General features: G+C 45.7%; 1 protein-coding gene across 3 annotated transcripts in view; it reads left to right on the top strand.

Moving 5' to 3' along the window:
• Positions 1–354: 354 nt before the first annotated feature.
• The window catches only part of golim4 (golgi integral membrane protein 4), a 52026-nt gene continuing 33965 nt past the window's right edge, over positions 355–18415 (top strand). For 2 of the 3 annotated variants that reach the window (XM_033031208.1, XM_033031207.1), the window contains exons 1-2: positions 356–1056; positions 9667–9741. In XM_033031208.1, the coding sequence (XP_032887099.1) occupies positions 870–1056; positions 9667–9741 (262 nt within the window). In that variant the 5' untranslated portion in view covers positions 356–869. Of the gene's footprint in view, positions 1057–9666; positions 9742–18415 lie in introns of all 3 variants that reach the window. The other variant, XM_033031209.1, reaches the window with a different exon arrangement.

The raw sequence follows: 18415 nt of genomic DNA, 5'->3' as shown, positions 1-18415 counted from the left end.
GCGGGCGTCTGTGGCTGTTCTCTGCTACGTTTATAGCTAGCAGAGGGGTTCTCATCTTGTCGCCCTCTTTTTGGATGAATGTGCGCTCTGTTCTCTACACCCATCTTGTTTATCTCTATCTCGTCTTCTCTCTTTCTCTTTCTCTTTTTCTTTCTCTTTTTCTCTCTCTTTTTCTTTTTCTCTTTCTCTCTTCTTTGTCTCTCTCTTTTTCTCTCTCCCCCCTTTCTTTCTCTCTTTTTCTCTCTCCCCCCTTTCTTTCTCTCTTTTCCTCTCTCCCCCTCTCTCCCCCTTTCTCTCTCCCTCCCTCTCCGCCGTCAATAAACGCTGGGAAGGGTGAGACTGCGGCCAATCGCTGTGGGATGGGTGGGATTTCCTGTCCGACCTGCAACTGGAGAGGAGTGGAAGTGACACGTAAAGATTTGGGGGAGAACAAAAAAAAAAGGGCCTGCAAGTTTAGTTTTTCTCTGCGTGGAGAATGCAAGGCTAAATGATGGTGTGGGTTGAGAAAGCAGCGTTTTAGCAGCGAGCTTCTTTCTGCATTGAAGCCGAGGAAATACAAAGCGGTGTGTGCAGTGTATGGGTCACACTTAGCTCCTCGCTCCATTCCCACTCTTGGATTGGAGACTTTTTTTGTTTTGTCAACTGAAAGTTGTGCTAGAGGCACGAATTCACAGCGAGGAGGGGTGGGTAGGAAACAAGTAAACTCCCCGGAATGATTCCCAGCGACTGATCCCAGCGCTCTGATACTCCACTCGTTCAACTGCGGGCAGGATTGCGAGTGTGAGTGAGTGTATGTGGGTGGGGAAAGACCCCGAACTCTTCCTAAACTGCTCGCTTTTGGACTGGGAAGACAAGGCAGACCGGGAGAAATGGGGAGCAGCATGTGTTCCCGGAGGCAGAAAAAGATCTTCCAAACTTTGTTCTTCCTCACCATCGTGTTTGGCTTCCTCTACGGTCTATTGCTCTATTACGAGATGCACAGCCAGTTAAAGAAGTCGGAAAACCTGGCGTTAAAATACCAGCAACACCAGGAGGCTTTATCCGCCCAGTTGCAAGGTAAACGGACGGCTCCGACCTGTGTGTGTGTGTGTGTTGTTGGTGATTCCACGTATCCATCTTACCCGCCGCTTCTTGCTCGCTTTATTTCAGGTTTTAGACAAAGTATAAGACATGGCCTTCCGAACTTGCCAAGGAAAGTCTGGCTGTGCTGTCTACACGTTAAAGTGTGTGGCTGGAGCTACAGTGAGCTCTGGCGTGCTGTGTGCGGGTGTATATTTATGCATGTACATGTGTGGGTATATATACATAGCGGACACACACGCACATACAAACATACATTCAGACAGCGATGGTATGCATACAGTGCCCTCCATAAAATTTGGGACAAAGACCCATCATTTATTTATTTGCCTCTGTACTCCACAATTTGAGATTTGTAATAGAAAAAAATCACATGTGGTTAAAGTGCACATTGTCAGATTTTATTAAAGGCTATTTTTATACATTTCGGTTTCACCGTGTAGAAATTACAGCTGTGTTTATATATAGTCCCCCCTATTTCGGGGCACCTGGTCTTTCCTCCAGTCTTTCCGTCACCTTTGGAAACTTTTATTGCTGTTTATCAACATGAGGACCAAAGTTGTGCCAATGAAAGTCAAAGAAGCCATTATGAGACTGAGAAACAAGAATAAAACTGTTAGAGACATCAGCCAAGCCTTAGGCTTACCAAAATCAACTGTTTGGAACATCATTAAGAAGAAAGCGAGCACTGGTGAGCTTACTAATTGCAAAGGGACTGGCAGGCCAAGGATGACCTCCACAGCTGATGACAGAAGAATTCTCTTTATAACAAAGAAAAATCCCCAAACACCTGTCCGACAGATCAGAAACACTCTTCAGGAGTCAGGTGTGGATTTGTCAATGACCACTGTCCGCAGTAGACTTCATGAATGGAAATACAGAGGCTACACTGCAAGATGCAAACCACTGGTTAGCTGCAAAAATAGGATGGCCAGGTTACAGTTTGCCAAGAAGTACTTGAAAGAGCAACCACAGTTCTGGAAAAAGGTCTTGTGGACAGATGAGATGAAGATTAACTTGTATCAGAGTGATGGCAAAAGCAAAGTATGTAGGAGAGAAGGAACTGCCCAAGATCCAAAGCTTACCACCTCATCTGTGAAACACGGTGGTGGGGGTGTTATGGCCTGGGCATGTATAGCTGCTGAAGGTACTGACTCACTTGTCTTCATTGATGATACAACTGCTGATGGTTGTAGCATAATGAATTCTGATGTGTATAGACACGTCCTATCTGCTCAAGTTCAAACAAATGCCTCAAAACTCATTGGCCGGCTGTTCATTCTACAGCAAGACAATGATCCCAAACATACTGCTAAAGCAACAAAGGTGTTTTTCAAAGCTAAAAATTGGTCAATTCTTGAGTGGCCAAGTCAATCACCCGGTCTGCACCCAATTGAGCATGCCTTTTATGTGCCGAAGAGAAAACTGAAGGGGACTAGCCCCCAAAACAAGCATAAGCAAGCTAGGCCTGGCAGAGCATCACCAGAGAAGACACCCAGCAACTGGTGATGCCCATGGATTGCAGACTTCAAGCAGTCATTGCATGCAAAGGATATGCAACAAAATACTAAACATGCTTACTTTCATTTACATGACATTGCTGTGTCCCAAACATTATGGTGCCTGAAATGGGGGTACTATGTATAAACACAGCTGTAATTTCCACATGGTGAAACCAGAACGTATAAAAATGGCTTTTATTAATATCTGATAATGTGCACTTTAACCACATGTGATTACAAATCTCAAATTGTGGAGTACAGAGGCAAATAAATAAATGATGGGTCTTTGTCCCAAACATTTTTGAGGGCACTGTATATGTCTGACACACACACAGTCTCGACCTGAAACATCACCCATTCCATCTCTCCAGAGATGCTGCCTGTCCCGCTGACTTACTCCATCTTTTTGTGTCTATCTTCTATATATAAAATCGTTGTCTAAGTACGGGTCGGGCATCTCTCTGTCGGGCACACCGGCCCCTCACTCACTGTCCCTCTGAGCGACTGATTCCCTATGGCCATCCATTGATCTTGCAGCTCTCGAACCTTGTCTTCAAGGTCGCCGACTCAACAACCACTCTGTACAGAGCCCGGCCCCGGCTCGCTCGCAGAGCTATGAGGTCGCGGAGAGTCAAGACCCGATGAGCACCAGTGGACGTGTTGACAGATGGACTCTTGTTGGAACCGTCTACTTTCCAAACCATTCCCCTCTAAAGTTCTATCCAGGACAATACTGCATTGCACGCCGTTAGCTGTCACTGAACCAATGTCGACGAGAGATTCCTGGTGTCTGGAGGTTGGGCTATTGCTGTTGGAAGTGTCTGTGTCACAGAGAGAACAGGAATCACACAGGCTAACAGGGTGGAAGGTGGCTGTATGATTTGTCAAGTCCATGCCATCTGTAAAGGTCATAATGTGATAGGAACAGGATTAGGCCATTCGGCCCATCAAGTCTACTCAGCCATTCAATCTTGGCTGATCTATCTCTCCCTCCTAACCCCATTCTCCTGCCTTCTGGACCATTGCCCCTGACACCGTACTAATCAAGTATCTATCTATGTCTTAAATCTATCCACTGACTTGGCCTCCACAGCCTTCTGTGGCAAAGAATTTCACAGATTCACCACCCTTTGACTAAATAAATTCCTCATCATCTCCTCCTTAAAGGAACGTATTTTAATACTGAGGCTGTGACCTCGAGTCCTAGACTCTCCCACTGGTGGAACCATCCTCCCCACATCCACTCCATCCAGGCCTTTCACTATCCGCTAAGGGCAGTCCCGCATTCTAAATCTCCCGCTCTCTCCCACAGCCCGGTCAAGAATTTCCTTCAGATACTCATTCGGTTCCCTTTTGGCCTCTACAGATGTGACTTTCAAGGCTGCTTTCCCCTCCATTGTGTCTGAAGAAAGGTCTTGACCTGAAAAGTCACCCGCTCCTTCTCTCCAGAGATGCTGCCTGTCCCGCAGAGTTACTCAAGCATATTGTGTCTTTCTCCAAAGATGTTGCCTGACCTGCTGAGTTACTCCAGAACCGTGTGCCATTTTTGTAAACCAGCATCTGTGCATCAACCCTAAATACTTCAGGCAGTGAAGAAAGCTAATGGTATGTTTGACTTAATAACAAGAGGAGTTGAGTATAGAAGCAAATAGGTCCGACTGCAGTTGTACAGGGCCCTGGTGAGACCACAGCTGGAGTATTGTGTGCAGTTTTGGTCTCCAAATTTGAGGTAGGACATTCTTGCTATTGGGAGAGTGCAGCGTAGGTTCACAAGGTTAATTCACAGAATGGCGGGACTCGTATGTGGAAAGAATGGAGCAGCTGGGCTTGTATACACTGGAATTTAGAAGGATGAGAGGGGGGATCTTATTGAAACATATAAGATTATTAAGAGATTGGACACGCTAGAGGCAGGAAACATGTTCCCGATGTTGGGGGAGTCCGGAACCAGGGGCCACAGTTTAAGAATAATGGGTAGGCCATTTAGAACGAAGATGAGGAGAAACTTTTTCACCCAGATTTGTGAATCTGTGGAATTCTCTGCCTCAGAAGGCAATGGAGGCCGATTCTCAGGATGCTTTCAAGAGAGCGTTAGATAGGGCTCTTAAAGATAGTGGAGTCCAGGGATATGGGGAGAAGGCAGGAACAAGGTACTGATTGGGGATGATCAGCCATGATCACAGTGAATGGCAGTGCTGGCTCGAAGGGCTGAATGGCCTACCCCTGCACCTATTGTCTATAACTCCATCCAAGTAGTGTTTCAGTTTACCCAATGTTACAGAATACAGTTCACTGCCTGTAGTATAACTTTGTGTTAATCTTCACTGGCATACATTTTGACAGCAGATATAACATTAAAAAATCCCCTTCATGTCCTGAGCTATCACCATGGTATTGACAGATGTTTGAGCCTCATATTTTTGACTGTGCTTATAAATATAAGTAAAAATTAAGTGGATATTGGATTATACTTACAAATATTTGTGTGATGGAAACTTGTTTGGAATTTAATTGTAAAAATAGTTTTCAGCAACTTACATAAACCACTTAAATCTCTTTTGTTTAAGAATTACTTCAGGTTTTTAATACGTGTGGATCAAACGATTGAAGAACCATTAATTGTCTAACTGTTCAATTTGGCAAATGGCCGTCGTTTGGTTTTAACGATTTTTCAGTTTTAGCCTTCATGATCAAAATATTGTTTTGACCCTTATTTTGGATATTGACCTATTTATTTATTTTTATTATTTCTATTTATTTATTTATTGCTTGTTTAATGCAGCATAACTGCAAATAATTAAATGGCCCATGTTCTCTGGAGTTTCTGCCTGACCCGCTGAGTTAGAGTCATACGGTGTGGAAGCAGGTCTGTCGGCCCAACTTGCCCACACTGACCAACACGCCCCATCCACACTTGTCCCACCTGCTTGCGTTTGGCCCATGTCCCTCTACACCTATCATATTGATGTAAACCTGTCCTATCCCTATAGTTACTACATGGTTACTACAAGTTATCCATCTCGTCCTCCTAATTAAATTTTATCTCTGTATGCTTCATTGTTACCTTCCTCCAGCTAATAATGATCTATTTTACTTTTTTCTTGAACTTCATCTCTTTTGATGTCTCTGTTTCACGCCCCATCCTTCCATATCTCTGTCTCCCCCCCCCCCCCCTCTCCTCTGACTCTCAGTCTGAAGAAGGGTCTCGACCAGAAACGACACCCATTCCTTCGATCCAGAGATGCTGCCTGCCCCGCTGAGTTACTCTGGCATTTTGTGTCTATCTTTAGTTACTTCAGTACTTTGTATCTGTTTCTGTAATAAACCAGCATCTGCAGTTTTCCTCGTATCTCCTGAATATGTTTAGGTCAGGTATTTTGTCAATTAAAGCCCCACTTTCACATGGGAAATCTTTCTGTCAGATAAATGACCTGTTAATAAATATGTGGCAGTGAAATCCTATTAGCGCAGGTTCTATAAACAATTACCATGCCATCAAAAAACTGCTCTGAAAGACTGTCATTTAGATGGACAAGTATTTATTGGAAGTTGGCTTAAACTGTAGGTATTACAGTCTAGTTATTTTTGTTCTGGTGGCACTGGAGTGATGGTTTTATTAAGACTGATGTCTTTAGGATGCTCAATATTTACTGAATGCCAAGATTGATGGTACAGATTGATAAAAAATCTACTTCAGCAACTTGACTTAAATCATGTTTTGGGAATACCTGTGATGGGACGGACAGAGACTAATCTATCCAGTTGGATTAAGTCAAATCCTTATAATATCTTTCCCAAAGGTTATTTAACTGGGAATTTTTGACCTGCTGCATTGAAGTCTATCTGATTCAATATCGAAGTGAAATGACAACTTCCTGATGCCCACAAAGAGTATCCATGATAGACACACAAAACTGGAGTAACTCAGCGGGTCAGACAGCATCTCCTGAGAAAAGGAATAGGTGACGTTTCGGGTCGAGATCCTTCTTCGGACTGAGAGTCAGGGGAAAAGGAAACGAGAGATATAGACGGTGATGTAGAGAGAGATATAGAACAAATGAATGAAAGATGTGCGAAAAAGTAAGGATGATAAAAGGAAACAGGCCGTTGTTAGCGGTGGGCTAGGTGAAATCGAGTTACAGACAATGAGATTCAACAAGACTTTAGAACTAGTACAATGATTAGGGTGGGGGGGGGGAGGGACATAGAGAGGGGTTGCAAGGGTTACTTGAAGTTAGAGAAATCAGTATTCATATCGCTGGGTTGTAAGCTGCACAAGTTAAATATGAGGTGCTGTTCCTCCAATTGTGTTTGGCCACACTCTAACAATGGAGGAGGCCCGGGACAAAAGAAACTTCAGAGTTTATGAGGGTTGATCTTACAGAGGTGTATAATATAATGTGCGGAATGGATACGGTTAAATGTCTTTAGAGGACATAGGTTTAAGGCGAGAGGGGAAAGATTTAATAGGAACCCGAGGGGTAACTTTTCCAACAGAAGATGGTGAGTATATGGAATGAGCTGCCAGTTGTGGCAGGTACTGTAACAGCATTTCAAAGGCACTTGGACAGGTGCATGGATAGGAGAGGTTTAGAGGGACATGGGCCAAATGCGGGCAAATTGGACACTTGGACAGGTACATGGATTGGGAAGATAGGTTACAGGGAGGTAGGCAAGAGAATGGGGCTGAGAGGAAAAGATAGATCAACCATGTTTGAATGGCGGAGTAGAATCCATGGGCCAAATGGCCTCATTCTGCTCCTATGACTTATGGACCTATGGACGGGTTAGAGGGAAAATGTGCCAAAAGCTGACAAATAGGGCAAGATGAGATGATGCATCTTGGCCAGCATGGATGAGTTGGGCCGAAGGGCCATTCTCCATTTTGTATGACTGCGATTTGAGATTGTATATGAAATAAATAACTGTGCTCTAAATATCATTGTGCATTTCCGCAAATGGTTTTTAATTGACTAACCATGCATGAGAGTGGACTACAATGTCCCTTTGTGATTGTGGCAATCAAAAATAATAGCTTTCATAGTCATTTGCTGGAAGTGTCTTAAACCTTCTCAAGTCATCCTCGCCCTTCAATTAATGGACAATATCTAACTCCAGCGTTCAATCAAAACGTCAAACCTCTCTTTCAAATTGAGTCCATCAAATGCATTAAGAAATAGCTGAATTATTTGTGCTTTGATTTTAGATTCTATTAATAATTCCTTGAAAGATGGAATGATGCAATTTTTTTTTTCTCTCACAAATTCCCCTGATAGTTTGGAACTTAGATCTGACTGTGTGCGTGTTTAACACAACAAGCTAAACACAAATGCTGGAGTAACTCAGCGGGACAGGCAGCATCTCTGGAGAGAAGGAATGGGTGGCGTTTCGGAGCGAGACTCTTCTTCAGATAGCACTGTGGCGCAGCGGTAGAGTTGCTGCCTTGCAGCGCCAAAGACTTGGGTTCGATGCTGGCTGCAGCTGCTGTCTGTACGGAGTTTGTACGGTCGCCCCGTGACCTGCGTGGGTTTTCTCCTGGATCTCCAGTTTCCTCCCACACTCCAAAGACGTACAGGTCTGTAGGCTAATTGGCTTCAGTGGAATTGTAAGTTGTCCCTGGTGTGCGCAGGGATAGTGCTAGTGTGCAGGAATGGGTGGTAGGCTCAGACTAGATGGGCCGAAGAGCCTGTTACTATGCTATCTCTAAACTAAACTCAGCGGCTTTTCTGGAGAATGTGGTTAATGTGGATAAAGTTTAATGTGGACAAATGTGAGGTTATCCACTTTGGTATCAAAAACAGGAAGGCAGATTACTATCTAAATGGCGTCAAGTTGGGAAAAGGGGAAGTACAACGGGATCTGGGGGTCCTTGTTCATCAGTCAATGAAAGTAAGCTTGCAGGTACAGCAGGCAGTGAAGAAAGCGAATGGCATGTTGGCCTTTATAACAAGAGGAGTCGGGTACAGGAGCAAAGAGGTCCTTCTGCAGTTGTACAGGACCCAAGTGAGACCACACCTGGAGTATTATGGTAGTTTTGGTCCCCTAATTTGAGGAAGGACATTCTTGCTATTGAGGGAGTGCAGCATAGGTTTACAAGGTTAATTCCCGAGATGGCGGGACTGTCATATGCTGAGAGAATGGCGCGGCTGGGCTTGTATACTCTGGAGTTTAGAAGGATGAGAGGGATTCTAATTGAAGCATATAAGATTATTAAAGGTTTGGACACGCTAGAGGCAGGAAACATGCTCCCGATGTTGGGGGACTCCAGAACCAGGGGCCACTGTTTAAGAATAAGGGGTAAGCCATTTAGAACGGAGATGAGGAAATACTTTTTCACGCAGGGAGTTGTGAGTCTGTGGAATTTTCTGCCTCAGTGGAGGCTGGTTCTCTGGATACTTTCAAGAGAGCTAGATAGGGCTCTTAAAGATAGCAGTGTCAGGGGATATGGGGAGAAGGCAGGAACGGGGAACTAATTGGGGATGATCAGCCATGATCACATTGAATGGCAGTGCTGGCCCGAGGGGCCTACTCCTGCACCTATTGTCTATTGTCTATAACATGGATAGGTGATGTTTTGGGTCGAGACCCTTCGTCGGACATTTCAACAACTTCCACTTGTTTTAACTCCGGACGGTTTTTGTTTTACCAATTCTTCCAGCAATTGATCAGAAATATAAAATGTAAACTCTCTTTTTCTTTTCACAGATGCTGCCCAACGTCTCGCATTTTTTCAGCACGCTTATGATGTTCTGTTTTTCTTTAAATAACACATGTTTGATATTTTACATTTACAAGGAAATCCAATCATGTATATTGTACAAATTGCACCGGAATTGATTTAAAAAAAAATGCTGCTGCTCTCAGCCTCGACCCGAAAAGTCACCTATTCCTTTCCTCCAGAGATGCTGCCTGACCCGCTGACTTACTCCAGCTTTTTGTGTCGATCTTCGCTGTTTTCACCGGTTTATCATAGAATTCAACATTTTACTCATGAGCATGTCTGAAAGGATCAGGGTTAATATGCAAATGTAAGATGAATGCTTAACCATCACCTAGTTGACCATTTGCCCATTATTTCTTCCAGTTGTTTATGAACATCGATCGAGATTAGAAAAATCATTACAGAAGGAAAGGAATGAACACAAAAAAGGAAAAGAAGGTAAAATTATCATTCAGCCACTTTGCTATAGCATAATTACAGTAAGTAATTTTGACTCGACTACCCACACTCCCAAACGTGTTGTGAGCATTTATGGGCACCATATCTGAGGAAGGATGCGCTGGCTCTGGAGAGAGTCCAGAAGAGATTTACAAGAATGATCCCAGGAATGAGTGGGTTAACCCACGATGAGATTTTGCCGGCACTGGGCCTGTACTCGCTTTGAGTTTAGAAGGATGTGGGGGGACCTCATTGAAACATACAGAATAGTGAAGAGTGGATGTGGATGGGATGTTTTCACTAGTGGGAGAGTCTAGGAATAGAGACCATAGGCTCAGAATTAAAGGACGTTCTTTTTGGAAGGAGATGAGGAGACATTTCTTTGGTCAGAAGGTGGTGTATCTGTGGAATTCTTTGCCACAGAAGGCTGTGGAGGCAAACTCAGTGGATATATTTAAGGCAGAGATGGATAGATTCTTGATGGGTACAGGTGTCGGAGGTTATGGCTAAAAGGCAGGAGAATGGGGTTAGGAGGGAGAGATAGATCAGCCATGATTGAATGGCGGAGTAGACTTGATGGGCCGTGTGGCTTAATTCTGCTCCTATCACATGATCTTATGAAGGACATACTAATGGCACTGAACATCACTAAAAGCAAGGATTTGTCTACGTGCCATGGCACGGTGGTGCAGCAATAGAGTCGCTGCCTTACAGCGCCAGAGACGTGTTCGATCCCAACTACGGGTGCCGTCTGTACGGAGTTTGTACGTTCTCCCCGTGACCTGCGCGGGTTTTCGCCGAGATCTTCGGTTTCCTCCCACCCTCCAAAGATGTACAGGTTTGTAGGTTAACTAGCTTGGTATATATGTAAATTGTCCCTAGTGTGTGTGTGTGTGTAGGATAGTGTTAGTGTGCGTGGATCGCTGGTCGGTGCGGACTCGGTGGGCTGAAGGGCCTGTTTCTGTGCTGTATCTCTAAACCTAAGTAATTATGAATTGTTTCAGCATTCCTTTACTTTAAAGACTTCACATAAATGCACCACTTTGTAATCAGTGTTGTTATCCGGGGCAATAAAATCATTGAAAAGCTCTGGAGCGGCACGGTGGCACAGTGGGTAGAGCTGCTGCCTCACAGCGCCAGAGACACGGGTTCGATCCTGACCTCGGGTGCTGTCTGCGTTGAGTTTGCACGTTCTCCCTGTGATCGCCTGGGTTTCCCCCGGGTGCTCCGGTTTCCTCCCACATCAAAAGACGTGCGCGTTTGTAGGTCAGTTGGCCCTCTGTGAATTTTCTCCCAATGTGCAGGGAGTGGATGAGGAAGTTGGTTAACACAGAACCAGTGTGAGTGGGTGCTCGAGGATTGACATGGACAGGGTGGGCCGAAGGGCCTGTTTCCATGCTGTATCTCAGAACTGCATGGGGAAATTAGTTTCTGTCCTCTGTGGCGAGTACATAGCCTGTATTTTGTGTTGGCAGAATAGCAAATTGTGCCGCAACTAGACAAAATTAAACTCTCTGAACCCGTGGAGGATGGACAGTGACATCTAAGGTATGTAGAAGTGGAAAAATAGAAGCTTGCTATCTGCCTGGGGCAAGCTTGCGAAGATTTGATTTCCTTTGCCCACCATTTGCTGTTCAAAACGCCCCTCACCTGTATCAACCTTTTACCTGTCGGGCTTTGTCTAGCCCCTTCCAGTCTCTTTCCCCCCCCCACACAACCACTCGTACTCAGTCTGAAGAAGGGTCCCCTCCCGAAACGTTGCCTATCCATGTTCTCCAGAGACGCTGCCTGACCCGCGGAGTTGCTCCAGCACTTTGTGTGTGTTTTTTAATGTTTTAACTTTGACCTGTTCTCCAACAGTTTAGACTGGAGATACAGCACAGAGACATGCCCTTCGGCCCACCGAGTCCGCACCGACCAGTGATCCCCGTTCACTAGCGCAGTGATTCTTAAACTGGTGAATGGTTCACCCGAGGGTGAATGAAATTATTTGGGGGTGAATGGAACTAGAGGGGCGAATGGGAGGTGAATTACTTAATTTATTCAGATATTATACACAAGGGAGAATAAGACGAAAATTACCAAAAAAACATAAGAACATTTAGTCGAGGGTGAATGAAGTTTTGTGATAAAGACTCAAGGGTGAATGACACTGAATTAGTTTATGAACCACTGCACCTGCACATTAGGGCAATTTACAATCTTTACCAAAGCCAATTAACTTGCAAACCTGTACGTCTTTGGAGTGTGGGAGGAAACTGGAGCTCCCATGGAAGACCCACGCAGGTCACGGGGAGAATGTACAGACTCCATGCAGACAGCACCCGCAATCAGGATCGAACCCGGGCAGCAACTCTGTCACTGTGCCACCGGGTGTCCCAATGTTGGGGGAGGGGTAGGGGTCCAGAACTAGGAACCTAAGGATAAAGGGTAGGCCATTTAGAACTGAGATGAGGAAAAACCTTTTCTCCAAGGGATTTGTGGAATTGTCTGCCTCAGAAGGCAGTGGAGGCCGATTCACTGGATGCATTCAAAAGAGAGTTAGATAGAGCTCTTGGGGCTAGCGGAATCAAGGAGTATGGGGAGAAGGCAGGAACGGGGTACTGATTGTGGATGATCAGCCATAACCATATTGAATGGCAGTGCTAGCTCGAAGGGCCGAATGGCCTACTCCTGCACCTATTGCCTATGTATCTATGTAAATAGTGGTGTTCAACTATTGGCAGTTGTAAAAAAGCAGCGAAAAAGTCACAAATATCGCAAGCATTCCCATGTAAGTAATTGTTGAATTAGTTTTATTGGTATGTTATGGCACTTTATTTTCATGGTAAATGATTTGTCACATGTACCGAGGTACAGTGACCTTTAATTTGTATGCAGTTCAGTGCAAGGCTCATTATACATAAGCACTTGTTAACATATTATAAGCATCTCAGCTACAGTACAAGTGTATAGCAGTCATGCTCAGCAGTATAACGGGTGTCCAGGGTTATGGGGAGAAGGCAGGAGAATGGGATTAGGAGGTAGAGATCAGCCATGATTGAATGACGGAGTGGATTCGATGGGCCGAATGGCCTAATTCTACTCCTATAGCTTGTATACTGAGACCGTATACAGAGTCGCCAGTTCTGCGCCATTTTGTTGTAAGTGCAGGGATCTTGACCTGACTGTGAAGGCCCGTTGCCATGGCGACGTTGCAGGGTCGGCCCGGCCAAGCGTAGCCACGGTGCCCTCCGCCGCTGCTCCACCTCTGTAGGCCGCGTGCTCGGCCACTTGGAGCGGCGCCCGGTCCAGCCGAGCCCCAGGCTGCTGCTGGGCCTCCAGTGGCCCACTCCCCCGTCGAGGCCGTACGCTCCCTCCCTGCAGCCCGTCTGCTCACCGGCCCTCCAGGTGGCTTTGCTGAGTTGGTCCGAATAGTTTCTTTAGGGAGATAATTGAATACCTTGAAATCTATTCCTTGAATTCTATGTGACTGTCAATAAATATCACAGGAAGCAAGCATGAAAATGGAAGCATACCTCAATGTCCAGGCATGCCCTCTGTAAATTAACATTACATTTTTTTGCTTACATTTTCCATGAACAAACTTTATTTTTCCGCACATAGGTTTCGTGGTTTGCTGTCTATATTTTACTTGGCCCCTAAGGAACGATTTATTCATTTGGTGAGAAAGAATACAACCAATTGCAGGAGAATTTATTTTAAGAGTGTTTGCCTGTCCTGCAGTGCACACATTTAATATGTGCGGAGGGTGAATTTGCCCCTTGTGTGCTTGGACCCTCTCCTTGCTGAGGGAGTGCAGCGTAGGTAGTAGGTTCACCAGGTTACTTCCCGGGATGGCAGGACTGACATATGACGAAAGAATGGATCGACTGGGCTTGTGTTCACTGGAATTCAGAAGGATGAGAGGTGAATCTTATAGAAACATATAATTATCAAGGGATTGGACAGGCTAGATGCAGGAAAAATGTTCCCCATGTTGGGGTTAGTCCAGAACCAGGGGTCACAGTTTAAGAATAAGGGATAGGCCATTTTTGGACTGAGATGAGGAAATACATTTTCACCCAGAGAGTTATGAATCTGTGAAATTCTCTGCCACAGAAGGCAGTGGAGGCCAATTCACTGCATGTAGAGAGTTCGGTTTAGCTCTTGGGGCTAATGGAATTAAGGGATATGGGGAGAAAGCAGGCATGGAGTACTGATTTTAGATGATCAGCCATGATCATATTGAATGGTGGTGCTGCAACGAAGGACCGAATGGCCTACTCCTGCACCTATTTTGTATGTTTCTATGACTGAATGCTGCCGTAGATGGGCCAAATGGACTAATTCTGTTCCTGTCACTTATGGACTTATGAACCCTTACTCTTCAAGAATCTATCAATCTGCGCCTTAAACATACCCAATTACTTGGCCTTCACAATCGCCTGTGGCAATGAATTGGCAAATGAAGTATCTAATTTAAGGAGCTTTCTAGTGGAAATTTTGAAGATCTTGTCATAGTGTACCGCTGAGTTTCTCCAGCATTTTTGTGTACCTTGTCATAGTATTGTTCTTTTAGGATCTGAAATTATAAGGTTTAAAAAAAAAAAGATTTCAATTATTCATTTTGACTTTTTTGACTAGTCCCCAAGGAAAGAGGATAAATTCAACAAACACTTGTTGAAAATTCTTTTTCATACAGAGAGTTGTGAGTCTGTGGACATCTCTGCCTCAGAGGGCAGTGGAGGCCGGTTCTCTGGATACTTTCAAGAGAGAGCTAGATAGGCTCTTCAAGATAGCGGAGTCGGGGGATATGGGGAGAAGGCAGGAACAGGGTACTGATTGTAGATGATCAGCCATGATCACATTGACTGGCGGTGCTGGCTCAAAGGGCCGAATGGCCTACTCCTGCACCTTTTGTCTATTGTCTATAAACTGTAGGGAGAAGGAACTGCAGATGCTGGAACCTTGGGCAAGAAAAAGCGAAAGCGCTGGAGTAACTCAGCGGCATTTCTGGAGAATATGGCTAGCCCACGTTTTGTGTCGGGAACCTTCTTCAGACATTGTGATTGGAAGGGGGGGGGAGGGGGGTGCGGGCAGAAGGCTGGAAGAGAGATGAAGGCAGGAGGAGGTCAGGGAAGTGATAGGTGGATACAGGTGTGGAGGTTTGATTAGCAGATGAGTGGATAAAGGCCAGAGGTGACGAGACAAATGGCTGTGAGTTAAGGTCCTGTCCCACTTTCCCGAGTTGCTTCAAACTCTGGGAATGTCCGTAGCGAGTCCATAGGAGGCCTTAGGAGTCCGTAGATATTTTGTAGCAGCTCGTAATGCCAGCTGTATGTACTTGGGGCATCAGGTAAGTCGGGACGTTTTTTCAGCATGTTGAAAATTGTCCATGAGTAAAAAAAATAGCCAGATAGTGGAGAGTGAAGACGACCTCCTTCGACCTCCCTTCGACCTCCCTTCGACTATGATGAAGACTACCTTCGATTACCCTCGATTACGTACATCTAACGTGCCGACCTACTACGGGTAAAAAAAAGTATCGATTTTTTCCATGACGACCTTTTTTTACTCGCGGGCATTTTTCAACATGTTGAAAAATACTCCGCAACCTATCTGAGGCCTCGAGTACACGGGGACTACTCTCGAGCATGAAGGAGAGTTACGAAGACCTCCTACGACCTCGTGTCAACCATGCTGCGAGTATGAGTCGAGGGCGAACTCGCGGATTAGGTCGCCCAAGTGGAACAGGCCCTTATTCTATGTTTCTATGTTTCTATGTTAAGATGTTTTGCTGTATTTCAGTTTGTATGTCACACCTTGAAAAGCTTTGTCACAGAAGGCTGTGCAGGTCAAGTCAATTGATATTTTTGAGGCAGAGATAGATAGATCCTTGATTAGTACGTCTATCTTCAAGTGATGGGTGGATACTGGGGTGTAAGGTTATTTAATATCTGAAGAGGGGCCCGGACCTGAAACATCACCCACTACATTACTACATCCACGTTCTCCAGAGATGCTGCCAGACCCGCTGAGTTACTCCAGCACTTTGTGCCTTTTTTTTTGTAAACCGGCATCTGCAGTTCCTTTTGCCCTCCCCCTCTCTCCACCCGCTCTCCCTCCCCCTCTCGCTTTTTGTTTTAACTATCCCTCGCAGACCTTTCTTGTGTTGTGAAACAGCAAACCACAGAAACACCACTTTGTAGTTGAATGGATGTAGTAATCTGTCTGCCCCAGAATATCAGCATAAGCCTTGAACCCTTCTGCAATACTGCGTGATTGATTATAAGCTTGGCTGCTGCACACATTACATTCATTATCAGCAACCTCAGTCTGTTTCCTGCAGAGACTTTGGAACCTCTGGTTCTATTGCAGAATCGATCCTTCAACTGTTTATTTCAGTTTACAGATACAGCTCAGAAACGGGCCCTTCGGCCCACCGACTCAGCACCGACCAGCAATCCCCGCACACCAACACTATCCTACACACACGCGGGGACAATTGTACATTTAAACCAAACTGTTTAACTTGCAAACATGAACGTCTTTGGAGTGTGGGAGGAAACCGAAGATCCCGCAGAAAGCCCACGCAGGTCACGGGGAGAACGTGCAAACTCCGTACAGGCAGCACCCGTAGTCGGGATCGAACCCGGGTCTCTGGCGCTTTAAGGCAGCAACTCTACTCGTTGCACCATCGTGTCGCCCCCCCCCTCACCCCCTATGTGGAGTCAATAGTTTCCAAGTCCTTTGGCAATCTGAATGTTGACAGACCCTTGTTAACATTGACATAGATACAAACCTCCTGGCAGACCCAGGCGAGGACTAATCAGCTCAAGTGAGACTTCTGCTTTAACACTCTAACTCCTCCTCCCATTCCCACACTGACCTTTCTGTCCTGAGCTTCCTCCATTGTCAGAGTGAGGCCCAGCGCAAATTGAAGGAACAACTCGTATTTTGCTTGGGCAGCTTACACCAGTGGTATGAACATTGACTTCTCAAACTTCAAGTGACCCTTGCTTTCCCTCTTTCTCTCTCTCCATCCCTCACTCTTCCCAGTTCTACGACCAGTCTGACTGTCTCCAACTACATTATATCTCTGTTTGCTTTGTTGTTATCTCCTCCCAGCTAACAGTGATCTATTCTAAAAATGTCCTTCATCTCCATCCCCTTTGCCCTGGTTTCACACTTTACACTTCCTTATCTATCTATCTCCCTACCCCTCCTGACGTCAGTCTGAAGAAGTGTCTCGACCCGAAACGTCACCCATTCCTTCTCTGCAGAGATGCTGCCTGTCCCGCTGAGTTACTCCAGTTGGCTGCTTCATGCCTGGGCCTTTGGGTTCACCTTGTTGCTCTGAAAGCCATTGCCAATTGATTGGTGTATTTAGTGCAGGAGTCGGCAACCTACGGCCCCCGGGCCGAATGCGGCCCGTAACCCGAAAACATCCGGCCCGCAGGCAGATTTTTTTCCCCCCGTAATCATCCGGCCCGCCGAGCATGGAACACTGGCTGTACCGCATCCTGCGCATAGCCGCAGGCACGGCCGCGCACCTTCTGTGAACACGTTTAAGAAAGAACTACAGATGCTGGAAAAATCAAACGTAGACAAAAATGCTGGAGAAACTCAGCGGGTGAGACATGCAAGGATTGCATGAGGCTGCCTCACCCGCTGAGTTTCTCCAGCATTCTTGTCGACCTTCTGTGAACACGTGATTTGATGCCTGCCATCCTGGGCGGGACAGGGGCGAGATCCATGTGTACAAGAGATAGATGTGGCCTGCCATCCGCTCACAGACATGCGTCCCGGCCCCTATGCAGAACAAGGTTGCCCACCCCTGCTTTAGTGCCATCCATGAGGGGCAATGTTGACAGCCCATCAGAGAACCCTCACAGTGCCAGCTTCACCTAGACCCCTTGCTTCAACAACATGGGTAAAAGGTACAGAAGTGTGAAATCGCACATCTCTGATTCGGGGACAGTTTCATCCCAGCTGTTATCAGGAAACTGAATCATCCTACCACAACCAGAGAGCAGTGCTGAGCTACCATCTACCTCTTTGGTGACCCTCGGACTATCCTAGATCGGACTTTGTTGGCTTTACCTTGCACTAAACGTTATTCCCTTATCATGTATCGAAACACTGTAAATGGCTCGATTGTAAACATGTCTTGTCTTCCTGCTGACTGGATAGCATGCAACAAAGGATTTTCACTGTACCTCGGTACACATGACAATGAACTATTACGGTCTACTCCAAAATACAGGTCCACCACTGATTTTTAGGCAACCTCCTTTAATCCGGACAAAATTATGGGCGTTTGTATAAATACATTAAAAAACATTTTTATTTCCACCACGCTGCTCGGAGATTACAACCTCCACATATCTTAGTTACTGAATCGGGACCTTGATGGGGTAGCCAAATTTAACATTGTTCTCTGCTCTGTGCTTTTTTAGTTCAGGGACACAGCACGGAAACGGGCCTCTCAGCCCACCGAGTTCGCACCGATCAGCGAGCCCGGCACACCAACACTATCCTGCACGCACCACACACTCGGGACAATTTACAATTTTACCGAAGTCAATTGATGTACAAACCCGCTCGTCTTTGGAGTGTGGGAGGAAACCGGAGATCCCGGAGAAAACCCACGCGGGTCATGGGAAGAACGTAGAAGCTCTCTGTAACCTGA

This window comes from Amblyraja radiata, chromosome 13 (genome assembly GCF_010909765.2).
Source record: "Amblyraja radiata isolate CabotCenter1 chromosome 13, sAmbRad1.1.pri, whole genome shotgun sequence".
Taxonomy (NCBI): domain Eukaryota; kingdom Metazoa; phylum Chordata; class Chondrichthyes; order Rajiformes; family Rajidae; genus Amblyraja; species Amblyraja radiata.
The sequence above is the reverse complement of the archived record's forward strand: the minus strand, read 5'-3'. Positions and strand labels throughout refer to the sequence as shown.